Here is a 26,918-nt window from a genome sequence, read left to right on the forward strand (position 1 = left end):
CAGTCATCTGTGTGGACAGTGATCCTATCTCATTTCTAGGACTTTCTTTCAGTAAATCCCCAAAATTGGCTTGTCATTTGACTCTTTTTCCTGAAAGTGAAATTATAACAGCAACAAAATCTGATTATTTGAGGACATCAGTTACTTAGGCTTCAGTTTAATGAAAGTTTCCATCGAATTAGAAGATGAAAATGTACTTTTGATGATAATATTTTCTTGGGTCCTCATACGCGCTAGGGTATAGTGATATTTTACATTATCCCCTTGACTGTAAAACAGATAATATGCTGTTTGACCAAGGGCACAAGGAAATGGATTAGAAGTAAACAGAAAAGGAAAAAATCTTTTCCTCTTTGAGGCAATGTGACCACCATACTATCTGTCAGAAGGAAGCAGTACAATGCTTCATTATTTATGGCAGACTCAGTGCAGAGGAAGCTCTGGGCTTGAATTAGGTTAACACTTGTTAACCACCCTTGTTAGATGATCTCTGCCTGGGATAGGCTTCATCTGGTGCTATCTCCTCTTGTCTCTTTCCTGATGAAATGTCTTCTGACTTCTGCCTAGTCTAAGAAAAGCATCAGGATAAAATTATAGTTGCAATTTTATATGGGATTAACTTTTATCAAACTCAGTGGCTTAAAAAACCTCCAGCTAATTTGTGTGTCCTTCTGCTCTGCATTAAAAATAGTACAACTGAAAAGACTCTTAAAATAATTAGACAAGAAATGACTTGGGACTTAGGAAAGGGTTTACATTCTGAAAGGATTTGGACCTGCTTATAATAGTTGGTATCCCTTTAGAGGACTGTGATGTGGGACACACCTTTTACAGAAGCTCAAAGATTTTTAACTACCTTTTTCTCAGTACTAAAAGCTTAGTTATCAAATCACTTTGTTCTCTGAGTAAATGTTGGTTCCTTTAAAGTAAGTCAACCATATTGTGTCTGTAAAGAAGCCAAGTTTTGCAACTGTGTAACTTTTGTTTTTGCTGTAGTTTACTTAGCAGGCATAGTTATCTGTACAATTTTAGGAGAGTAGCTAGTAAAATTTTAAGTAGCTATAAAGAAATCATTGAATAACTCTAGTGAAACTACTGATACGTTTGCTCAGAACAAAATAGGAAAGAAACAATGTCAAAGTATCTGATCATGAAGAAGTTTCACAAAAATCTATTGAGTGGTAGTTGAGAATGGCTCTAGGGGATGCAGGAGGTTTCAGTAATTGAGAGGCTTCTGTTGCAGGTCTCAAAGGTCAAGTCAGCTTGCTTTGGTCACCAGGAAGCGTAGACAGAGCTGTGGAGAAAGTGGAGCCATGTGGATTCTTATTAGGAAAGGTACGGGGAGGTTGAAGAAGGAGTGGTGGGAGGCATCATCTGAAAGTCAATAATTAAAGGCTGGTTCATGGGAAAAGTTTTACTACAGTTAAATGAAGCCCATAAACAATACAGGACACGCATAACCCAGAAGATCCGGAAGAGAAGGCACATGACTCTGGGAAACTATCAGACCAAGTAATGACTGGTAATAGTTGAAATTTAAGGCACACAGGGGGCCTGTCTGTCCCAAGGGTTTTGTATATCAAAACAAGTTCCTGGTGTATATTAACTTTAAATAAAGGGAGATCTAACTATAGATATTAGGAAGTAGAAAATACAATTAACTCATGGTTAGGCTCATCTATTTCGGGCTCATCCCCCCCCCCCCAGACTGTTTTAAAAAAACTGAATTTGATCTATTTAAATTTTTAAAAATAAAACTTTAAAATTTTGTACTTGATTTTAATTGAGTGTTTTTGATTCTTTAAAAAAAGTCTTCTTTTAGGATGAAATTCACATAACAGAAAATTAACCATTTTAAAGTAAACCATTCCATGATTTAGTCTATTCACAATACGTCCTCTACCTAGTTCCCAAACATTTTCATTACCCTAAAAGGAAACCCTGTGCCCATTAAGCAGTTACTCCCCATGTTCCCATCCCCCAGCAACCATCAGTCTGCTTTCTGTTGCTCCGGATTTATCTATTCTGGGTATTTTGTTTAAATTGAATGATATAATATGTGACCTTTTATATCTGGCTTTCTTCTCCCAGTATAATGTTTTTGCAAGTCATCTACTTTGTAGTATATACAGTGCTGCTTTTTTTATGGCCAAATAATATTCCATTGTATGCATATTCCACGATTTGTTGATCCTTTCATCTGCTGATGGACACTTGAGCAGTTTCCATCTTCTGGCTATTGCAAATAGTCCTGCTATGGGCATGCTTATGCTTGTTTTTGAGTACCTATTTTCAGCTTTTTGGGGTATGTATCTAAGATTGGAATTGCTGGGTCATATAGTAATTGTATGTTTAACTTTTGAGGAACTGTCAAATTGTTTTCCACTGTGGCTGAACCATTTTACATCCCTCCTGGCAAAGTATGAGGGTTTCAATTTCTTCACAATGTAATGCGTGTAGAGTGGTATCTCATTGTGGTTCTGAGATGCATTTGCCTAATGACTGATGATGTGAAGCCTGTTTCATGGGCTCGCTGGCTATTTGTATATGTTCCTTGGATAAATATCTATTCAAGTCCTTTGTCCTTCTAAAAATTGAGTTGTCTTTTTGTTGTGTAAGAGTCTTTATATAACCTAGATACTAGATATATGATTTGCAAATATTTTCTCCTATTCTGTATAATTTGCCTTTTTACTTTCTTGATTTTGTCCTTGGATGCACACGGTTTTTAATTTTGGTGAAGTGAAATGTATTTATTTTTCCTTAGTTGCTCAAGCTTTTGGTGTCATATCTAAGAATCCATTTCCAAATTCAAGGTCATAAAGATTTACCTCTATATTTTTTCTTCTAAAGCATTTATAGTTCTTATATTTAGGTTGTTGATCCAATTTGAGGTATTTTAAAAATTAAAAAAATATGTTTATTGATTTTGGGAGGGGGAGATAGAGAGCAAGTGAGAGAACAAACATTGATCAATTGCCCCCCGTAAAAGCCCCAGCTGGGGTGGGTATAGAACCTGCAACCTAGGCATGTGCCCTCACTGGGAATCAAACCCCCATCTCTGTGTTGCATGGGGTGATGCTCCAACCAGCTGAATCACACTGAGTTGCTTTTTATATTTGGTGTGAAGTGTAGGGGTCTAACTTCAGTTGTTCTAAAACAATTTGTTGGAGAGACTATTCTTTCTCCATTGAATTGTCTTGGCAATATTGTTTACAGTCAGTTAACCATAGATGTGTGGCGTCATTTCTGGACTCCATCCTGTAACTTTGGTTTTTATGTCTCTCCATAGACCAGTAACTTGCAGTTTTGATTAAGGTAGCTTTGTAGTAAGTTTTAAAAGAAAGGTGAGTCCTCCAACTTTGTTATTTTTCAATATTGTTTTGGCTATTCAGGGCCCCTTACAATTCCATACACATTTGAGAATTGGCTTTTCCATTTCTGTGACAATGGCTATTGGAATTTTGATAGGGATTGCATTTGAATCTGTAGATCACTTTGGGAAGTCTTGCCATCTTGGCAATATTAAGTGTTCAATCCATGTACATGGTATATCTTTCCATTTAATTTCTTTAAGTAGTGTTTTATATTGTTCAGTATAGAAGACTTTTTGCTTCTTTGGTTAAACTTATTTCTAGATGTTTATACTTTTGGATGCTATTATAAATAGAATTATTTTCTTAATTTTCTTTGTGAAATTTTCATTCCTGGTCTATAGAATCCATATTGCTCTTTGCATGTTGATCTTATACACTGCAATTTTGCTGAATTTATTAGTTTTGATAGTTTTGTATTGAAGAGAGCATCTTCAGGATTTTGAAAATATGTATAGGATCATGTCTTTTGTGTATAGAGATAGTTTTACTTCTTTCTTTCCAGTTTGGATCCCTTTATTTCATTTTCTTACCTGCCTAGAATTTGCAGTACAGTGTTGAATAGCATACTTGTCTTGTTCCTGATCTTAGGGGGAAAGCTTTCAGTCTTTCACTATTGAGTATGATGTTAACTATGGGTTTTCATAAATGCTCTTGAAAAATAAGATTTAAAAAAGTACCTTCTGCACAAAAATATTAATAACACTAAAAATTCAGTTCCTCAGCTCCACTAGCCACATTCCAAGTGTTGAATAGCTGCCTGTGGCTAGTGGCTGCTATACCGGAGAGTGTAGCTACAGAATATTTTCATCATCATAGAAAGCTCTACTGGATAGTGTTGCTGTAGAGTCTAGCTGGTTACAAGAGTGTCCCACCTTTTTGTGTCTCTGGGCCACACTGGAAGAAGAGGTGTTGTCTTGAGCCACACATTAAATACACACATAGTAACAAAAACTGTTGAGCAAAAAAAAAGGTTTTAGGTAAATTTACAATTTTGTGTTGGGCTGCATTGATAGCCATCCTGGGCGACATGCGGCCAGTGGGCCATGGGTTGGACACCCCTGGCTCTAGAACAAAGCAGTGATGTTTGCAATTACCTTGACTGTAAATTGCTTTAGAAGGAAGTAAATATTAGCAGTAGCTCGGGGCTATCATTTCAGTTCTTAAGTGCATTAATGCCCTTTCAGGTTGACCAAGCTCAGGGTCAGTATTGATTTACCTCAACAGTTTCATTACACAGCAAGTGAAATCTAAATGTCTGGGCATTTTTAAAAAACCTCCGAGTAATACACTTAAGTTATTTTACTGCTTTAGGTATTGTCGTGTGTGTGCACGCCGATGTGTGTGGGGCAGGGGAGAGAATTTACCTCCATAACATTACAGTTGCTTTAAGTTAGTATCTAATGAGCTTTTGGAGGCAAAGAGGAGTTGCAGTTTTGCTAGTGCACTAGTATTACTAGAATTTACCATATTTACATGAATTTATGTACTTGTAGAAGCCAACTTTTGGAGTAGTGAAAGGTTGGGTGAACACTATTCAGAGTTCTATTAGGTAGAACCCAGGTTTATTTATTATAACATTAATTATAATACATTTAGAATTTCAATAATTTGGAAACTAAATGTTTTTTCAGTATGTAGTTTTTGTTAAAAACTGTATGTAAAATTTCCTTGCACCCACTGCATTCTGATGTCCATGCCACAAAGAAACTTTTTTTGTGGAGAGTTTAAGAAATAGTCTGCAAAAGTTATTGACTTTCGCCTCTTTTTCCTGCACATGAGTAGCATCTAGACATAGATAGGTCTTGACGCCTTTTTTTTTTTTCTTGTTCAGGTTTTGCCATTGTCCCTTTCTGAGAAGGGAAACAATAGGAGACTGCAGTCCCTTGGTCCCAGGTCACAGATGAGAGCAGTTCAAGTATGGAAACCCTTTTGTACATTTCTGCCTCCTTCAGTGACTTTTCCTCTTTCCAGATCACTTACTTCAGCCTCTGGTACTACAACAAGCAAAACCAGCGCCGGTGGGTAGATTTAGAAAAACCTCTGAAGAAGCAGCTGGATAAATACGCCTTGGAACCTACTGTCTATCTCGGAGTGGTGTTTTATGTGCCTTCAGTCTCACAGCTGCAGCAGGAGATTACCAGGTGAGAAATACCAGGAAATAATCTGGTGAGATTAAAAAAGTGAAACTAAGGTTGAAGTCAGGAGATAAGACTGCACTTTGCCCCCTCGCCCCGCATTTTTAGCCACACTGTTACTCCGAGGTTCTGGTATGCGGTCTGTCAGAATGCTTCATTGCATGTGGCGTAAGTGATGGGCTCATTAAGCGCGAAGGAATGGTTAAGGGGGAGCATGTTTTTACCTTGGCTGTGAACTCCTCTGGTAGTGAAGTCACCTTTCATGCTTTTGTTGATTTGTTTCTAAGCTTTCTAGCAATGAAACGAGAGAGGAAAATAAAAAAAAAAAAATGTTAATCACAGAATCTGTGTTCATTCTTCAAGAAAATGTGCCACAGGGCTCTTCTAGTCCTTTGGCTCCAGTCACTAGACTGTTGGTAGCCGCGTGGGAGGGGGAGAAGGAGAGGCGGGAGGTGTTTAAAGTCAGAAAATTTTAGCTAATAAGTACACTTAAAAGGGACAAAAGGGCAGAACAGGAAGACCACATTAAGGGGTGGAATAGAGGATTAAATATTCTTTTTCTTTTTTTTGAAGATAAACCAAAAAACATGGAATGAAATTTGGGTTCTCGAGCCTACCTGCCAAAGTACTTTGAAACCCTCCAGGAACTTATCTTTTTAACCCTGTTTAACATTACTTTTGAGTCAAGCTGGACAACTTCCAGTGCCCTGAACATGCCTCATGCCTTTTTATCTTTGTGGCCTAGATAGTTCTGTCATATTTGTGTACTGGGATCCTAGTCATCTTCTGAATTTTCATTCAAAAGGCACCTCCTCCACAATGCTTCTGTGACCACCACGCTCCCCCTGCCCCCGGCTGAAATGAGCTTTGCTTCTCCTGGCTGCCCTAGGATTTGCTTGTACTTGTGATAAGATGGCAGTTGTCACAGCCTTTCATTAAATTATTTGCGTACATATCTTATAATTTTTAAATGACTTTAAACCCACATTTCCTTTAGCTTTACCTTTCTCATAATACCTCACCCACTGCCCACAGACAGTAAGAACCTGGCACTGCCTCATGTTTGTGGAATGTTCTCTTTGAGTTCTGAGTTTGCCAGTTCATTACTGGCAGAAGGTGGAACACCAAAGCAGCAAAAATCAGGCAGTAGGGATCAATAGGCACTGACCATAAAACAGATCTGAGACGTAAATATTAAAGAGAGAAGAGAAGCCAGGAGGAAAAAAGCAGCAACTGATCACGTTGACTCATTTACTTAAACATTGATTGAAGACATAGTGTGGTATGGTGTAAGAACTATGTTGGTTACAGCGGGAGATAAATATACATGTGAATATGCTTTGATCCTTCCCTGGAGGAGTTGCTTGTAGTCTGAAAGCGACAGTCCATGTAAATAAACGCTGATGGGATATTATGACAGTAAATGCTTTAATTAAAGCACTGGATTCCTAGGGGTTGGGTGTGGGGAGCATGAACAGGGAAAGTAAAGAAGTTGACGTGTCAAGTACTTTAGAAGAAATTTTCTAGTTAGAGGGAATAGCTCGTGCTAGGTAGGAGGACTGATGATTTCAGGGCATTTCAGATATTGCCTAGAGAGGGGAGAGAAGATTTGAAAAATGGGAGTGTTTTAGTCATAAAGTCATGGGACAATGAGGAAAACATTTTTGAAGTTTAGCAGAAATGGAATGATGATATTTGCATTTTACAAAGAGCACCTGCCACTGAAGGTAGATTGGAGGTGGTGAGACTGTAGGCAGGAGCCCAGTTATGAATGTGCGTGCCATAGCCCAGGCGTTAGTGTAGAAGGTGGACCTGCACAAAGGCATTAGCCGAGGGAAGGGCTGAGAGGGAATAGGACTGGTAGATTCAACCAGTAGGAATGCACGTTGATTAGGTGCAAGAGAACCGGATAGATAAGTTGTATCAGTAAGGATTATGTATGGCTGTATATAACAAAACCCTAAATACCTTTGACTTCTCCCATAAAAGAAGTCCAGAGGTCAGCCATGCAGAGGTTATATGGTAGCTCCACAAAGTCTTCAAAGACTGCTCTTTCTCTCTTACTGTTGCACCATCCTCAGTGTTTTCTTTCTACTGACTGGGTAACCTCAGAGTCAAAGAATTCTAGAGATGTTGTAGCTGTTGCATTCATATTCCAGGCCGTTCTACTCTCAGCTAAGTCATGTTCCTTTAAGGGGCCTTTCCCAATTCTTCAGTCAAACCCACAGTGTTTTAAGTACTCAGTTGCCACAGGCAGCTAATGGCTCCTCTGTGGGACAGCACAGACATACAGCATTGTCACCACTAGCAGGAAGTTCTGTTAGACAGCGCTGCTCCATATCTAACAGTTGGCTCATAGGAAAAATTGGAGAATAGATGAACCTAGCACATGACCCCATGAGAGCACAATGAGACACATTGAGAATGGGGAAAGCTCTACATGAAAAATCACATCATTTTGACTATAAGTAACATGAAAATAAAGAGGAGGCATCTTTTTTTTAAATTAAGAGAAATTTAGAAATAACAGTCAAATGTAGTCTGTGGACCTTGTTTGGATCGTGATTTAAAAAAAAAAAAACAAACTAAAAATACATTTTGATGCATTCACAAAAAATAGTACCCGGACTGGGTGTGGATAGTGTTAAGACATTCTCAGTCATTTTGTTGGGTATGTTAAAGGGTGTGTGTGTGTGTGTGTGTGTGTTTAAGCTTACCTTTTAGAGATATATGCTGAAGTATTTGTAGGTGCTATGATATATCTGGGATTTACTGTAAAACACTCGGGGGTGGGGAAGGGGAGAGGAGAGAGGAAGCACGTTAGACATAAAGTTGGTGATTGGTGAGGCCTCATGATAAGGCTATGGGGGCTCTTTGTACTTCTTTCTGTGTATCTGTTTCAAAATTTCTATACTAAAACTTAAAAAAATAAAAATAAAAATGCCTATACACGAGCCTTCTCTTACTAATCTAAGAAAAACAGGTGAAGACTACCTCATTGCATAGTATTTAAAATTTCTGTTGTGCAAAATGGGGTACCTCATACACTATATTATTTAATGTAATTTTTTGTGTAAAGCTCTTTTATATTAGAAAATTGATAAGTTGAGAAAGCTTTAGACTGTTTTTATTTAGTTTTAATCAGCATATTTGGCTTTTGGGCAAGTTTATAGAAAGCTAACTTTAGAAGTAACGTGTACAGCCTCTTTTATGCCTTGGTTTAAACAGTTTTGAATTCAGCTTTGCATGTTACATTTCCTTAAGGCATTATAGCTCTAGACTGTGTTGGCAGACAGTTCGTATGTCTTCATTTCACATCATTTTCCCATCATCTAGGGCAATGCTGGCTGTGTAGTAGCTCCTAGTATCACCTGTGAAGTGAGTAAATACATGGAAGGCAGAATAAATCTCTACTGTAGATTTATCCAAATGGAAAAGTGATAAGATGAAATTCTGGTGACTGTCTTAAAGAAGATGACCACTGATAATAATGAAAACATGGTTTACTGAGTGCCAGCTATGTTCTAGCATTGTGCTAAAAGCTGTAAATTGTATTCCTTGAATATGTTCAACCTTGGGAAGGAATGATAACATCCCCATTTTTCTGGTGACAATTTAAACCCATAGATTATGACTTGCTCAAATCCATGCAGAATGCTAAATTGGAGAGCTGGGGTTGATGCTCGGTCTGCTTTACCGAAGCTTGTGCTACTAAGTGCTGCCCTGCACTTTGAAAATGTAAAAAGAAGCCATCTCATTCTACAAGAATGCTAAGAAAGCAATTAGCAGCTATTCCTTTTGGGATTTCATCCAAAAATATTTTAATGTAAGCCTGGTCTGAAATATCAGGAACCATCTTCTTCTGGCTTTATTTTCCAGGGCTAGGGAACTTCCACCAGAGTAAGCAAAGTCTCAAGTTACCAAGTTACTAGTCAGAGTTCCTAAAGTAAAGGTTGGCCATTGAGTCTGTCTTTCTCTAACTAACAAGGACAGTACGTAGGGACTGTCTTCTGGGGCATAAGACAGATGATCGGTTGTCTCCTACATGGTTATAGCTTTGAAACCCCTACAGTTCAGGATAAATTGATTACATTGTGTGTGGGGGGGGGTATATATGGTCAAAACTGTTTATGTCATTCTTTGAAACCATCTTGGGTTAAGTTTTATTTGACTAGTTTATGCTCTTCCACCAAATTATGGTAAAATGCATTGTCTCAATTGGAGATAATGTTGATATTGACTTTTTTAAATTGACTTTTTTTTTTATAGGTATCAGTATTATCTGCAGCTGAAGAAAGATATCTTGGAAGGAAACATTCCTTGTACATTAGAACAAGCAATTCAGCTAGCAGGCTTAGCTGTTCAAGGTAAATAATGACAATTGATAATGTAATAGAGCTACCAGATTAAAACTGTTTTAATGAAAACAGCAAGGGATTCTTAAAGTAACTGACTTTCTGTAGTAGTGTTAACATATTAGTGAAATATTATTCTGTTATCTAAGGGGCTTCCTTGTGGGAAAAATGAATCTGGATTCAATGAAATGAGACTTTTGGAAGGATAAGCATGTTATCATATGTCCAAAGAGAAACAGACCAAAAATAGAGAAATCCCCACCCGCTGACACACAGCATTTAACATGCTATGTATTTCTCTAGTTCAAGGATCTGCTGCTAGGTATATTTTAGGAAGATCAAACAATGAGGTTGATTAGGTTATGGTTACTTACATTTTAGGCATTTATCATTTGTTTGTTTTTTTAAAGATTTTTTATTTTATTTATTTTTAGACAGAGGGGAAGGGAGGGATGAAGAGAGGGAGAAAAACATTAATGTGTAGTTGCCTCTCGTGTGCCCCTCACTGGGAACCTGGCCCGCAACCCAGGCATCTGCCCTGACTGGAAATCGAACCAGTGACCCTTTAGGTCGCAGGCTGGCGCTCAATCCATGGAGCCACACCAGCCAGGGCTGTTTGGTTACTTAAACAGTTGCTTTGGATTGTAAAGCATCATCAGTCATATTAGATGAAGTTTTGCATTTCATGAGTATTTTTTTGAATTGTTTAATTCTGTCATTTTTCACATGTCCAATCTATATGCATTTATATGGATACACACACACACACACACACACACACACACACACACGTACTTTGGGAAGACTTCTCATGGGACATTATTTCAAATGATATCTGGTGTTTAATCTTGGGGATCAAAATTTAATCAGAAGAATTATTAATAAGAATCCTTCAGCTAGTAGCAGGCCTGGAAACATTTATCATTTCTAGACAAACAAATGCCTAATACATATGGAACCACATTCCCATTCTAGGTACTTTGAATCTTCTTAAATGTCATCTTTGGTTTTAAGAGTGAGTTCAACAACTATCAAGTTTATGAAAAAACTATCAGTTCATTTTAACAACTAAAAATTTCTAAGCAAGTACATCTTGCTGTAAACGTATTCACATGATCTGATTCTGTTCCCTAAAGGTAGTCACTACTATGGACACTTTGGTTTCTTCCTGACATTTTTCTGTGCACAAGTAAGGTAGTTTTGTTTGTTTTTTAATTGTAAAAAGAGATCATATGATATATAGTTTGTAACTTATTTTTCACTTTATTAATAGGCATTTTTCCTAGGCAAGACACAGGAATCTACCTAACATTTAAAAAGGATATTTTTTAGACATACACTTTATAGTTGTAAGGCAGATTTGACTTCTGAATTCTAAGCACACCATCTATATACTGCATATTGAATTTAGTTGTGCATGTTTTGCTATTCAATTAAACATAATTGACATGTGAATGTTTGTCATTTTGTATAGCTGATTTTGGTGACTTTGATCAGTATGAATCCCAGGACTTCCTTCAGAAATTTGCCTTATTTCCTGTGGTAAGACTCCCTTTGACACTGGGCCTTTTTGTAAGCAGTTTATTTCCATACCCTTAATAATCCCTGAAGCGAAGTCCATATGGTAGACTTCCTACGCAGGAATAGTGTTAAAAAACCAGTTCCCTCTTATGAACAACTCAAATATAAATACTTTTCCTGTTATACTTTCCTTGGTCATGGTAAACCCACAGAAACTGAAGGGTCTGCAGTCACTGGGCTGTAGCCAGAGAAATGTGTCTTATGTTTGGATGTGGGTCTAAAGAAGAGGATTCAATTCCAGCTTCTGAGGAAGCACGCAGAGGTTTTGCTTTTAACCAAAGGCTTGAAACCTCACAAAATTATGTTGAAATACACTTGGCTTCTCATCAGCAGTTTACAAAGTAGATGACAAAAAGTTGATGCCTTCTACTTTTTTATAGTTGCTGCTGATGGACTTGACAGGAACACTGTGCACTGGAACAACTATGCTGTTCTGTCTGCACAGCCAGCCAGGGATGCACAGATGCCATTGTTGTGCTGGGTTCGAAACCGGCTGTTGGATTTTACCATCCTGAAATAACCCAGCTGAAACTTTCTCTGGGATAAATTGAGAAGGCAGGGCAAGTGTTTGGCTCCTGGGCAGAAACCACTTAATTCCTTAGAAAGATCATGATTACGTACTTAAGCAAAACTCCCTCATATTTATACCGGTCCTACTTTTGCCTCATGGTGATGCAAGTCGGTTAGTCCGGAGCAATGATTGTTCCCAGGAAATTTGGGGCGACCTGTTTATATACTTACTGCAGTTTGTTTTCTTCAGGGGTGGTTACAAGATGAAAAAGTATTGGAAGAAGCAACCCAAAAGGTGGCTTTACTGCATCAGAAATACAGGTAACGCTACGAAAATGAGGAACGGCAGGAGTGTAGAACTCCTGCCCATTTGAACTTGAAATGAGCATTGACACAATTAACTTTGGCACTGACGACTGCTGCTCCAACCACTGCCGCTGCTGTGAGCCGCCGGCATTTTCGTGGTGCTCATTCTGTGCCAAGTGCTGGTCCAAGCACTTACCCGCATTAGCTCATTTATTATCCAGTGAGGAAGCTGAGAACATTGAAAGCAGCCAGTCCTTGAAGGGCGCCCACTCGCCACCCCCTATGTTAAAGGTCTGGGCGCTCATCTAGTCCTTTGCAGGTGAATTCGAGATTGGAGAGACGTGTTTTGTTTTGCGATGCAGCAAGTGCAGGGTTTTCCCCTCCTTGTACACCTTTGGAAGCTCCATCTCTGTCTTCTGGGGAAGCTGTCTGTGCTAAGAGCTGTAGTGCTTACTGCATGACTTTCTTTGAGTGGGAATCTGTACTTGTCCTTTAGAAAAATCCTCTCCTAGAGAATTCTAGGTCTTATTCTAAACCAAATACCACACAGTTCCAAGTACTTGGTGTATCATTAAATTCTTATAACCATTCTTTAAGGTAAATGTTATTATCTCCTTACAGATTGGGGAAGCCAAGCTCAAAAAGACTAAATAACTTGCCCAAAGTTACATGTGGTAGAAGTGGGATTTGAACCCAGGTCTGTCCAATTATAACTTATTGTTCATCCCCTCCCATTAAAAATAACCTTTTGCCTTTAGTCTCTCTCCACTCAAGTCCATACACTTGCTCACAAAGGATTAATCTTCTAAAACATCACTTTCCTCTTATCTACCCTTCCCCCCTTCTCAAATACTCATGAATCTTTTCTTGCTCTTCACTAGCCTAAGTTCACTAGCCTGAGTTCACTACCCCGGGGATTCAAGGCCTCCTATGAATGGTTTTATCCTGCCTTTCCAGCTTTACCTTCTACTGTCCCAAAAGAACCATGTTTTCCCGGCACAATTAATCCCTCGGGCACACATCGCCTCGTCTTTTGTTACTTTCATTCATTTAATTGTGCATCCCCTTACAAGGTAGTTTACGACAATTATTCCCTGTGAAGTGGAGTGCTGGATGCAGTGGCGCAGAGATAAATGGAATAAAATCCCCTGCCATCCGAGAATGTGCTTCCTGCCATGCAGTCTAAGGGGCAGGCAGGACAGCCGGCTGTGGTGGTAATTATCACGCCAAGAATAGAATATGGGAGCAGTGGGAGAAACGTGCACAGAATGTGGTAGGTCTGCGCAGAGCAGGCGCATCCGACTTAGGCTCAGGGGGATCACAGCAAGTGACAGAGAAGGAGTGAGAGATACATAGGCGAAGTCTTGAAGGATATTAGGGATTGACCAGGTGCAGAGGTGAGTGACAGGTAGACCAGGAAGAAGGGTTAGTGTGTGCAAAGGCCCAGAGGCATGAGGGAACATGGTGCACGCAAAGAAATGCAGAGCTTGGGAGGGCCGCGGTGTGGGGTGTCCTGTGGGTGTGGGGGAGCAGCGGAAGATGAGGCTGGAGAGGCAAGTTTCCATGCAGTTGAGCACTTTCTCCACCCACACCACCTTCCTACCCATCCTTGCAATTCTGTCACCGGAGCTAAAAAGGATTTCCATCCTCCTAACTCATTGTTTCCTGCACTTTTATCATTTGGCATTTAGCACATGATGCTTACTATTGCCTGATTCTTTGGATAATAAGCAGTTACTCAGTGATTTAGAGAGAATCTTAGCTTTTACCAAAGATATTTCAGGGGGTTGGCTGATTCCCTGCGTTCCCCTTGCCTGCCTAAAGTGCAAGGGGCGGGACCTCCCGTAACTAAACCTCAGTGAGCCCCGCGCCGTGCTTTGCATGAAGTCAGTTCTCGGTCAATATTGGTGGATTGATATAAGCAATGACAGAAGCTTAGAAACTTGAAATGTGTATAGTGTTTGATGCCAGATTCATATGTAGCGCTTTAGAAAAGCTTCTTTTTGTTGTTGTTTTTGTTTTTAGTTTGGTGACTGATCTCACTAACTTCCTTTGGGTTGCAGAGGACTCCCAGCTCCTGATGCTGAAATGCTGTACATGCAGGAGGTGGAGAGGATGGAAGGCTACGGGGAAGAGAGCTACCCTGCGAAGGTGAGTGGGGCGCCAAGGCCTGCGCCCTCCCAACGCCGCCTCAGCACCTCTGCGGGGCGCGGCGGCACAGCCCGCGGCGGCCTGCTGTGCGCAGGTGAAAGCTGAGAAATTGACATTTAAATTCCTCGTGGCCAAAATTTTGAGGTAGAACATTCCTGTATTGCCGTTTGTTCTTTGAAAGCTCTTGAAAGAGTTCTTTAAGGGGTCCTTCTCTTCCCGTACTCACACATATTTACAAGGTGATCCATTCCTAACTTTCTGGGGTTTTCCCTTCAGAATAGTTATTCTGTGAGTCACCTGCACGTTCCATGTCTGGAGAGCAAGTTTAGGGAACGAGGTATAGGTGTCGTCCTCTGCATCTGCTGCCTGAGTGTTTCCTTCCCTTGCAGGACAGCCAAGGCAGCGACATAGCCGTGGGCGCGTGTCTGGAAGGGATCTTTGTGAAGCACAAGAATGGAAGGCCTCCTGCGATGTTTCGGTATTTTTCTTGCACCTTTCTGCGCACTTTCTGGGGCTCCTGTTGGTGGCATTTTTTACTCCCTATGCTAGTTACATTGCTCCTAAGTCTCTCCCAAGGTCTCATGAGGAAATGGAAATGGGCCCTTCCTGGAATAACATAGCATCTGGCTGCAGGGGTTCTTTTTGTGAGCCGCTTTCTTCAGAACCAAATGTGCAGAAAGCAGTGCTTACAATTTTCAGTGATGGTCGACTTATGAAATGCTTAAAAATGTGTGCCTCTTTTCTTAATATGTGGAAGTGTTCTTTGTTATGATGTGAACTTTTCATCTGAGCTCTGGTTTCTAGGGCTCTTTCTTGTGGAAAATCTTGGGCTTTCTCTGTCTCTAGTTAATGTACCAAAATTCCGAAAATGCCAACATCTAAGCAAATTTCAGTGCCATTTTGTAATGTTTACTTTTTTCCTGATTATAAAAAAGTGATACTGTTCAGCTGTGGGAATATCAGAAGGTATGTAGTAAGGAAAACAGAAAGGCTGTATAGCAGTGGGCGGATAGTGGCTGACTCCGAACAATGAGACTGCAGGTGACTTAAATTTCCTTTTCAGTATTCTGCGTTCCAGTCTATATCATAAAGACAGTAAATAGGGCCATGTTGTTCAATCCCTTTTTATTCCTTAAAACATATAATCTAAAATCTAAAGTGTCATTTCATAGAAATATTTGCAGTTTTACTGAGATTCTCCCTATTAGATTCTATCATCTCTTGATGAAAAATTAGAAGTTTATATTGTTTTATAAAGTAGTAATAACATTATGTCAATTTTGTTTTTTGGTTCCTTTGTGTTTACCATTTATTGATCCCTGTATTAAATAGATTCTTTTATTCCCCTTACCCCCTCTTTAAGAGGAAGTTTCCCCCTAGCCCATTTAAGATTTTTAAACCATCCCTACTATTTCTTGAGAACTAGTTATTCCTTTCAAGACTTTTTTTTTCTAAGCTGACATCTCTTCCTTCATTTTCTTTGCTTTACTGCATTTTGGGGCCCCGAGGTCTCACGGTGATTATGACATAGCGCGTGCACGTGGCTCAGGGAGCAGAGCCCCCTTCCTAGGCTGGACAGCACTGGGCCTGGTCGCTCCTCTTTGGTGATTGCTGTTTTGTGCTAGTTAAGTGTTCCCAATATCCTGAGTTGCGGGGTGGGGGGGCGGGAACCGGATCTGGACCCCACCGGAAGGGTTGGACTCTGACCGTGCCCAAAGGGCCCCATGGAAACTGGAGGCATCGGCTGGCTCCCTCCATCTCACGGGTAGGAATTTCAAAAATTGTCTTTAAGATGATGCTGATAATCTTCAGATTGAACAATTCAACACCGAATCACCGCAAATTAATTTTATTTATTTTAATAAATTTTGAATAATATAATGGAGAAGGATGAAGAACAGTAAAATTTTTTTCTCCCAGACCCATTTTCTCTTTTATAAAATGATACAGTTATGCAATAAAATCAAATATTAATATATAAAACCTAACCACGATAAAATACAATTAGAAAGTACAAGATAGGATCTTGAATACTGGTGAGCACACCCAGAATAGCTGTGTGTTCACTCTTTAGGTTCCTAGCGTTTGAACTCCACCCTCACCCCGAAGCTTGTCAGAGCACCCCGCCTCCCCCTGTGGGTCTTGTCTTATCCAGCCTGCAAAACTGAGCCGTACTTGTGTGCTCCTCTCCCCCACCCTCACCCTCACCCTCCAGTGGCACCCCTTCCCAGGAAGCACCGCGCCTGACTGATCTTGCTATCCCTGGGACCTAACACAGTTTCTAGCCTTGTTATAACGCATGCCCTTGAACAAGTTTGTTGAATGAAGAAAGGGGGCACCGGCAACCAGCTAATGTAGGGATCTTTCATCTGATGAATGCAAAACCTGTTTACCCTCGTTTGCCACATTTTGAAAAGCACTCTTTGGCCTTATTTAGTAGACATGCATCTACTTTTTGCAACTAGGTGTTGTCATTTCAATTGGAAAATGCGTGTTAGCTGATTAAAACAAGTTTTCTTTCTAAAATAATCAACAAATACTATTTTATGCACGAAGCTCAAGAAGGGAAGTCCTAGATTCCATCTCCTGGTGTGAACATGAGCACTCACATTGCCATTTCCTGTTTGTTGTTCTGTAGGTGGCACGATATTGCTAACATGTCCCACAATAAGTCCTTCTTCGCATTAGAGCTGGCAAATAAAGAGGAGACCATCCAGTTTCAGACTGTGAGTAAACAGTAGGGACTGCACGGAATGTTTTTTCCGCACGGTAACAAGTTAGCATTTCTGTGTGTATGTTTGCGGGCGGGGGGGGGGGGGCGCGTGACATTAAAATGATGGTATTTTACAGTTTTATAAAACATTGTAAAATTTTATAACATTTTGCCTAGTAGTAGTTTTATCATAATAGTACATTTGGCAAAGGGAGTTGCTCAGTAAATATTGCTGAATGAATGAGCCCTAGGATCAATACTATCTGAGGATGATGGTCTTTAAATTAAATTTAAGGGACTAGGTAGGGGAGAAAATAAGCACTAATATCATAATTTCCATTGATAATTGAGTGGCTCTGTAGAAAAATTATTTCACAGTTATTTGCTTTTGCTCTCTTGACAAAGGCAGTATTGAGTCACTGAGTCAAGTGTTTTGTTTAAAAATGTCTGAGTTATCTGTTTGTCCAAATAAAAGTTGATATTTTCATAATTTTTAAATTTCTAAGTCATATTGAACCTGTTTAATACAGGAATCATACTGTTAGAATAGTCTTTTTTCTGTTTTCATACCTAACTATATAGCATTCCTATGAAGACACAATATTAGAAATGAAAGAATCACAGTGCGTTAAAAGTGACTTGATAATATGTTACCCAATTATGTCTTGTCTTCAGATAAATTCTGTAACAAGTTATAAATGTGCTTTCATTTATTTTATGCTTGTTTTGTTTGCTAGGAAGACATGGAAACAGCAAAATACGTATGGAGACTATGTGTTGCGAGGCACAAATTTTACAGACTCAATCAGTGCAGCCTGTAAGTATACCCTGCTTGTGGAAATTATAGAAAACGATGAGTTTAGAAATTTTCATCTCAAGTTGTGTTGTGTCATCTAGAAAGACAAATTTTATGAAAAATTATATTTTCATGGGGTTTTTATGATAAACTCTTTGCTTTTGCATGTTAAAACAATGTTTCTCAATGTTTTTTTCATTTTGGCTTTGGACCAACTTCTAATAACTACAGATACACCTGTAAGATCTCTTTTAATTATTTACTAGAATTATTCTAATTCTTGTAAGTTAGAAAAGGAATAGCCTTTCTTTTTTAATCAGCACTTTATATAATTAAAGATTATTGCTTTTCAAGCCATTAGAAGAATTTATGCCCGTTCTCGCTAATGTACATTTTTCTTAGCCCACATGGGATCCCCTCCCCCGCCTCTGCTGGATCATTCCCATCAGCACCCAAACATGCCATTAGTATTTCGCATTTTAAAAGGCTCCCTCTGGCCGCAGCACACCATCTCTGCTCCCCTTTATAGCACATTCCCTCAGCAGACGTGTGTATGCCTGCTTTCCCTCCTTCCTCCATCGCGTTTCCCCTGCGCTGCCACAGCATTGACACCGCCTGTCCCAGTGGCCGTGACCTTCACCCAGTGGTCATTTCAGGACCTCTTTCACTTGACCCTTCAGCAGCACCTAACCTGTGACTGCCCCTTCCTCCCCGCACCCTGCTGTTCCTTGGCTGCCAGGACCCCACCCTCTCCTGCTTGCCCCCCCTTGTCCCCCCCCCCCCGCTCTAGGCCCACCTTCGCTGGTTCAGTCCTCAGACCTCGCCTCCATCTACTGGGCCCCAGGGGACCCACCTTGCCTCAGGCTTAAAAATAGCCTCCGTGTGCTGAAAGGGCACCTGATTTCACATCCAGCCTCATCTTCCCCGAGCCCTGCGCTGCACATCCTACAGCCTTAGGCATCCTCCGTCTCCACAAAGAGGCACCTCAAATTTGATTTGTCTAAAACCAAACTCTTGATTTGCTCCTCTGCTTCCTGCTCCCAAACTTGCTCTATCCTTATTCCCCATTTTGACAAAGGGGAGCACTATAGTCACCAACCTGAAACCTGCCTAATTCCTGTTAGATTCCTGTTTCTCTTTCACCCACATCCAATTCATCAGCAAGCTCCGCCTGCTCTGCCTTCAAAATGTATCTTGTCCCCCCCCGCCCCGCCCCTTCCCCCCGGTCGGGACACGTAGTATAAGCAGCAACGAGTAAATGCATAAGTAGTGGAACAACAAATTGATGTTTTGCTCATTCTCTCTCCTCCCCTTCCTCTCTTTCTCTCAAAATCAATAATTTAAAATAATATATATTTGAAATCTGGCATTGGTACCACCTCCTCTGCCGACAACCCAGTGCCAGCCGCCGTGGTCTCTCGCCGGGAACGTGGCGGTGGCCTTCTGACACCGTCCCTGTCTCTGGGTCCGCCCTGCCTGTGGCTGAAGCGTCCTTTCTTCCATGAGTAGCCAGACTGATCCCGGTTCAACAGGAGGCAGATCCCATCTCTCTCCTTGAAGCCCTGCCTTGGCATTCACTCCATCGGTCGTACTTAAAAGCACAAGGCCTGTGTCATGAGACCGTTCACTGGTTCCAACCTTATTTCCTTTACCTTCCTCCTTGCTTCCCCTGTGCAGCCACACTAGGAGCCTTTCTGGCCTGTAAACATGCTACATCCTTGGGGACGCTGTACTTGTCCCTTCCTCGGCCTGAAATGCTCTCCTCCTGGGCCCACACCTGCCTTGCTTCCTCATCCCCTCACTGATCAGAGGGGCCCCTCTTCCAAGGGGCTGCCCCGGGCCACCTGCGTGTCCCCTTCCCCCTGCTCCTTGTCTCTCTTTATCCTTGTGCACTTGGTGCCACTTGAATTTGTTCACTTGTTCATTGCCTGTGTCTCCTGCCAGCAGGTAAGCTCCCGCCTGCGCCGAGGACAGACACGCTCCCTGTATTTCCAGTGCTGGGCGAGGGCCTGGCCCAGCCAGGCCTTGGCGAGCTGAATGAGTGTAGAAACGAGTGTTCGGGGCCCTGATGTGAGGAGTCTGTGGCGCTGTAGGCGCACTCAGGAGAAGGGGACCCAACCCAGAGCCCTCAGGTTAGGAAAGGCTTCCCAGCGAAGTGACAGCTAAGCTGAGACCTGGTTTCACTCCATCCCCTCAGCCTTTTCTTAAAATCGTCCTTTCTCCTCTGGCCCGTTGCAGCCGCCTCCCATCTGGCCTCACCCGTTGCATCTTACGTGAGCAAAAGATGTAGCTCTACTCTCAGAGTCCCGGCTCAGGACCAGACCTGTTCTTCTCCTCCCCCTCCCATAGCCACGGGGCCACCGCAGACGCTGGTGGTCCTCCTCTGGGTTCGCCTGCCCCGCCAAGCCTCCATCCTGGCTCCCAGACCCATCAGTCTCCACAGCGGGAGTGCGTCCGGCAGCCCCAGGCCTTCGCTGGCCTGCCCGCCCTTCTCTTCTGGCAGACTCGTCACTCTTCAAGATCTGGTTTAAATGCAGCCAGCCTCGCGCCACCATGCATTTCTTTTGCTTAGTCCTCGGGACCGCTCTCAAAGTCCTGTTTTTTCCTACCACTTTCATAATAATAACTGATTCAGGAAATGCTTTTCTGTGTCAAGCATTATGCGGAGAGCTTTTATCTCCTTTAATCTTTACAGTAGCCTTGTCTGGTACAGTTACCATTGCCCCTTTCTGGACAATGGTATGGAGACTTAGAGATGTGAGGTGTTGTGGCCCTGCCGCGTAACTGGTCACTCACTGGGGGCTGGGAGACGCGAGCCTGTGCTGTCAGCCACGTGCTAGGCTGTGAGAGTTCGTGTCTGCGCCTCCGAGGTGGACATGGTTTGTCTGTCTGGCCCACCAGAGCTCCCCGAGAGCACGCTCTCCTCCCGTTCGTCTCTGTGCCTGGGGTCAGCAGGGGCCCCGTATGGGGGATTCAAGAATGAGGGAGGCCTGGGTGACACAGCGATGGAATGGCAGGGGAGGAGAGCCCTTTCGCTCCTGGCTGATTTCCTTTTGTTACTGTCAATTGGGAAAAAAAAAATCTTAGAAGGATGTTTTGTCCCTTTGGGCCAGGAAGGAAGAGGAAAGGCTGGGAAAGTGCTTTGTGTTTTGCAGGGACCCAAGTGTAAAGAAAACCTCCGGGCAGGAACAGACACGCAGAGAGACTCCTGAAAGGAAAGAGAAGGAAATGACCGGGGTGGCAGGGCGGGGGGGTGGGGGGGGAGCGGTCCATTTGGCCAAACCATCTACTGAGTAGCAGTTAGGCCCCCTGTCTCCCCCTCTCCTTCCTGCAGCCCCTCCAACCATGTTTTTATCTGAGTCCCTCTGCTGGTCTGCGAGGGGGTTTTGGAGAGCACTAACTGACCGGAGCAGCAGCCCTGCTTTGCTGTGGATGTGGGGAGCGTCTGCTTGCTGTCGGGCAGGAAGCCCTGGGTGCATTCATGGACAGCAGCGTTCCTCCTGGTGGCTCCATCCACTGGAGCTGCCAGGCCAGGAGGGCAGCGTTTGGGGCTCCCCTGGGCTGCCCTGCTTCCACCCAGCTGTGTGCGACATCATTTTTATGCAGAAGTGTGTTCTGAGATTCAAGGAGTAGGTATGCAGTCTATTGGAACACAGCCTTTTCGTAAGTCTAAAGCCTTTCGTAAGTTTAAGACTATTCATAATATTGAGCCATCGTTACTTTAGTTCAGTCTTTTCCTGGAAATAATGGAGAATCAATCATTTTGGATAAACCATAAGTGTAATCCCTTTCCAGTAGGCATCCATATTGGTTGGTGCCACATTGTGTTTTAGTCTCTGTACACCCAGTAGACCATAGAAGTCCGTTTCCATGAAGTCTTTATTCCTATGTAATTATTTATGACGGTGGATATCCACTTCATTCTGTGGGAAATGTTGCATTGGGAACACTTGTTCCCCAGGTGAAGTAAATGAATTCTTAGCTTTTAGTCTTTTGATAGGTAACAAAACGGAAAATAACTTTAATTTTTGTATGGTCATTTCTTTTAAGGTTCTCAACCCAGACTGTTTAGTCACTTTCAATATTATAGTGATTCTAAAGTGGCGGCAGACTTGTTCTCCTGGTCCAAATGGGTAAATTCAAGTCTGGTAGGCATTTGATGAGACGGCAGCGGGCCCGGCCGGAGCTGGACAGTGGACGCTGGACGTCTGGTCCAGGCTGGGGCCACTGGTCACTCAGGAGGTGGATTCTGTTTGCAGAGAAAGGAAGACCTCATCCCTCGTCCCCTTCACCACCGCCCAGACCTGCTGTATGTTGATAACATGATGGTGTTGGGTTGGCCTGATGAGATGCATCTGCTCTTGACCCAGAGGACTCTAGTTCAGAGTTTAAAGAGTCACGTGATCCATCATCAGCCTTGCCCGCTCCCTCCCCTTACAAACAAGGCACTTTAGGTAACAGGATCTTCTTAAGTCACTCGAGTCTTAAAAATATTAGATAACAACAGTCTTTTTGTTTTTAATTTATTAAATGGGGGTTAATAGAGCCTTACTTAATATCCCCTTAGGGTTTGATTAGGAGTTAAATAAGATAATGTCAGTCTTCTAGGTGAATGACTTCTTCTAAACGACCCCCCCACCTCCCCCACCCCAGGACTGGCCGAGCTATAATCAGCCTCCAGGATTTACAGGAGGAAAGCGGGGGGGGGGGGGGGGGGAGGAATCTTGAGAGGGTTCTTGATGTAGAAGGCTTTTCTCTCCCCCCTCTGAGGAGGGGAGTAGAGGATGGTCTTACCCTCAACCCCACCGCTACGTCCTAGTCTGTAGAGCGAAGTGATGGAGTTCCAGCAGACTTTCTCTAAGGGGGGAGTTGGATTTCAGCCCCCAGCAAGCTGCTTGCTGAGCACAGTGAGAGGGCTGGTGTGTGTTCCCTGCGGCTCTGTCCGGGAACAGAGCAGCCAGTGTCCCCTGTGTCTGAGACTTCTGGAATCAGTAGACTGCTGGAGAAGGCCCTGCCTCGGGACAGGGATGGGGTTTCCCTGCCTCTTTGAGGCCCCCTGCAGGGTTTGAAGACACTGTGAGAGACCTGGGGGAAGGTAGCGCAACCCCTGCTCCATTTGAGGAAAGTCACAGAGACTAACATTTTCTAGCCATTTCCACCATCCAGCACATTTTTTTGTTCATCAAAATCTCATTCCTCTGCACTAGCCATAAATATATGAAAAAAGCTCGCAAAGCAAAATTCAGACAACTCTTAGAAATACGAGCTCAACTGTAAGTGCTTAGTAATAAGCATTGCTTTACACCTCCCTCACTGTGTCACTTGTTGAACAAACACTGAGGGCTCCCCTGTGTGCCCAGCACCGGCAACACCGAGGCGTACACTGTTGCCTCCATGGAGCTTACAGATCTCTGGGGTTGGGGTGGGGGAGTCAGACAAGTAATCAATTGCTGGGAGCCGTGCTCAGCAAGTCGACAGACCTGCCTCCTTCAAGTGCCGGTTCTGCTACTTCTTTTCCATGTGACCAGGAGTAATTTACTTAATCTAAGTATCAGTTTCTTCATGTGTGAAATCAGGATAATAACCGTCCTCCCTCAGAAGGCTGGTGTGGGTTCCACGTAAAGCACTGTTTCAACAAGTGCTGTCATTTATTTGACTTGGTCTAGCAGCCTTTTTTTGTTTTGTCTTCCCCAGCACACGCGTGCCAGTGATTTTTTTCCCCCTAAGAGTTCTTCATCTGTCTCATTTTAGCAGTACCCATCAGCATTGTAAACTGCCCCCAAAGTCTAGAAAACACCAGCAGCAGTACCACCGGTTTCTCTTGTGTACTAAGTTTAGGATAACTGACCTCCCAGTTAACTGCATTTACGAAAACAGTGGCAAGAAGAGGAGGTTAGAGTACTAGAACCGATGGTGAGGCTGGCTCCAGCGAGCAATTTGGCAAGAGGAAGGGGTACTGGTAGGAAGCAGAAGCAGCCTCCACAGTGCTGCCCGCATCCTGGGTGTTGCCAGCCAGGGAGCCGAAAGAGAGAGTGTGGGGGGAGTCGCTGCCTGTGTCCTAAGCTCTGTGTCCTTGGACTTTGTGTTAAACATGCTTAAGTTTATTTGTGCTGCAGGCTGGGCAATGCTGGACGTGTTGGAGGATTCTATCAGCAATCCCTTCTCCTCATGTCTGGGTTTTGAATTCATGGTACTTTCAAAGTTCAGTCCATTTCAGTGAGTCTCTGGACTAAATATAAACTTCAGAGGACCGGTTTGCCTAAACCTAGCCCTGGTGATGGAGAATGAGCAAAGGCCAAGTGCATTTCAAGGCTACAAAATGCAATGTCTTCAGATTCTGGACACAGATTTTAGGAATATATTAACATGCAGTTAAGGAGTGTTAAAAAAAAAAAAAAAAAGCCCAGACACACCCTTCTGACCTGTTTCACTAAGGAGGCTCCCTTCTTTTCCCAGTACACATAATATTTTACCAATCACATCCAGACACTTTTGTAGTGTCATAGAATTTGCATCCATTTTATTGCTGAGCAACGTAAATACTGGCAGAATGGAGTGTCCTTTGGAAAAAAGAAATTATTCATCATCAAGCTTATTACATTCCAAAGATTATGAAAGGAAATTATTAAAGAAAGCATTTAATTTTTAAAAAGTCATGTGGTAAAAGTGGTTGTAGTCACTTGATGTTAAGCTAATATACAGGGTTTGAACGTAGGATATTAGTGGTTAGAGTTCTAAGAATGTTAGTTTATGAGCAACGAGGCTTGAAATTAAGGTAAATGTGCTGATTAAACACAGTGAGTGTTCAGTTTATAATCACGGATTGTCTAGAAATTAGTCCTTAGAACACTAGAACGAAAGGTCACAAAATATTTTTGTGATCAGTAATTGCATGTCACCTAAGCTCATGAGCCAGGAACAGATGGTGAGAGGTTTTGTTCAAGTGCTTTGACAAAATTATGTAAGTCATCAACAAAGCCAAGAATCCTCAGTATTTAGGTTCCTAGATCTTATTTTCGACAAAACTGACCACACAAAAACAAAAAATGCCTGCCTCTGTTTAAAAATGATAGAATTACAAATGGGCTTTTCTGTTTCTTGTTCCTTTTTGACCTAATTTTATTCAGAGATGGGACTTGTGAATAGCTTAAACTCAGCTTATCTGATAAATGTCAGTCAACCCTTTTTAATATTCTCGTTTTTTAAAAGGTGCATTTAAAACCAATCAGACAGAGGTTTCTTGAAAGAAAGGTAAATAAATGGGTTTACCACAGGCCCACGAAACCAATTTTTCTTCTTTTTTGCTTTCCCTAACGTAGTTCCTTAGAAGGGATACAGCTTCTTAAGTTATTGAAGTTGTAAATTTTCTCTTTGTTATGTTTGCAGACGTTTAATTAAAGGCAGCCCCTGTTGCTTCTGGCTTTTCCGCCGGCCACTGATGATGGGGTGCTCTGTGCTGATCCAGGCCCACAGGACAGATGCATTTGCACTGCATCTTGCTTCCTCTGGGATGGGTTTGTGGGTGGCCTTGCCTCCTTCCCCCTCAGCTGTGGTATTGCAGTGGCTTCTCCTGAATGGACCAGGGAAAATTACTGCCACTGACCCTTCTGGTACCCAGGCAACCGATGCTGTGTGAGGAGACTCGGTGGTCGGAGAGACTTGGGTAGCGGGAAGGGGCAGGGGCCTCACGTGAGGACAGAGATTCTCCCTTTGCCCAAATTTATGGTCAGATTACTAGATATTTTTGCAGTAGAGAATTTGTCATTTTACCTTTTTATTAATTTATTTTGGTAGAATTAAGAAGATCATGTGTGTGTGAGCATATATATGTATATATCTAAGGTCTTCTCAAAGACGTGTTTTATTTCATAGGCAAACTCAGACCGTCACAGTGAACCTGATTAGGAGGAGGTCTTCTTCAAGGATGTCTCTGGTAAGAGTGGAGGAAAGCTACGACGGCCGTTTTTACTTCAGTGGCATCATCTTTCGTCTAAAATAGGCTCGTGGCAGCGCTCATTTTAGTTTGAACCACAAAAATATGTCAATATGTGATTGTTTTTGATCAAAGAAATGGTGATTTTTCCATAGGTTAAGCCCAATATTTATGTAACACATTATACATATTTAGATGTTAGGTCCAACCTACTATTTAAAATTTTGGCTATTAGCCAAGCATAATCAGAAGTTAGTAAATATTTAAAACAGTGGACCATCGTGCCTATTAAGATGAACTATGCTACATGTAAGCTGCTTATATTCAAACGTTTGTGTAAGAATTGATGACATCTGTGTCCATCACGTTTCCTTGTGCTGTCTGATGACTGACATCGGCATAGAGCGCTTGGCATTGCCTTTCTGGGAAGCAGTGAAAATGACAGCTGTAGCTATGGGGTCTTTATGTTTACTTCTCAGGTAAAATGTTTCTGACTCCTTTTGAAGTTTTTTAGTGGCAAGAAAGAAGCCCGCAGAAAATTACTTTCCACGTGCTATACAGTCAACGTGTTTTAACCCTGTTTTCAACTTTCTGTTTCTCAGCCTAAACCTCAGCCCTACGTGATGCCTCCGCCGCCTCAGCTGCACTACAACGGGCATTACACAGAACCGTACACTTCCTCTCAAGGTAAGGCGCACCGTTCCTCAAGCACCTTGCAAAGCTATCACAGTGTGAATAAAGTGTGAAGATTTGGAAATCTCGGAGCCAGGATGATTTTTTGCTAAAGTGTCATCCAAAATCATTGTCATGATTACAGCCAGCCAGACTCGTAGAAGAGGCTGCCATTATGTTCAGTTTCTTGGGCGTGGGTAGAAAATACGCAGTACAGCTGTCCCCCTCTATCCGCCGGGCACACGTCCCAGGACCCCCAGCGGATGCTGGAAACCGCGGGTGGTACCGGACCCTACGTGTACTGTGCCTTCTCTCATACATACATACCTGTGGTACAGTTGAATTTATAAATTAGGCACAGTAAGAGATTAACAATAATATTAAAATAG

The 26,918-nt window shown here is 42.2% G+C and overlaps 1 protein-coding gene across 1 annotated transcript in view; it reads left to right on the top strand.

Moving 5' to 3' along the window:
* PTPN21 (protein tyrosine phosphatase non-receptor type 21) overlaps positions 1-26,918 on the top strand; it is a 61,626-nt gene that overhangs the window by 18,011 nt on the left and 16,697 nt on the right. The window contains exons 3-12 of the mRNA XM_054567181.1: positions 5,349-5,518; positions 9,782-9,879; positions 11,342-11,409; positions 12,209-12,279; positions 14,328-14,415; positions 14,805-14,893; positions 17,054-17,141; positions 17,866-17,945; positions 25,797-25,857; positions 26,460-26,544. Coding sequence (XP_054423156.1) covers positions 5,349-5,518; positions 9,782-9,879; positions 11,342-11,409; positions 12,209-12,279; positions 14,328-14,415; positions 14,805-14,893; positions 17,054-17,141; positions 17,866-17,945; positions 25,797-25,857; positions 26,460-26,544 — 898 coding nt within the window. The remainder of the gene's footprint in view (positions 1-5,348; positions 5,519-9,781; positions 9,880-11,341; positions 11,410-12,208; positions 12,280-14,327; positions 14,416-14,804; positions 14,894-17,053; positions 17,142-17,865; positions 17,946-25,796; positions 25,858-26,459; positions 26,545-26,918) is intronic.

The sequence above is a fragment of the Pteronotus mesoamericanus genome, unplaced genomic scaffold (assembly GCF_021234165.1).
Source record: "Pteronotus mesoamericanus isolate MK-2021 breed Mesoamerican mustached bat unplaced genomic scaffold, CSHL_Meso_final contig_182, whole genome shotgun sequence".
Lineage (NCBI taxonomy): Eukaryota > Metazoa > Chordata > Mammalia > Chiroptera > Mormoopidae > Pteronotus > Pteronotus mesoamericanus.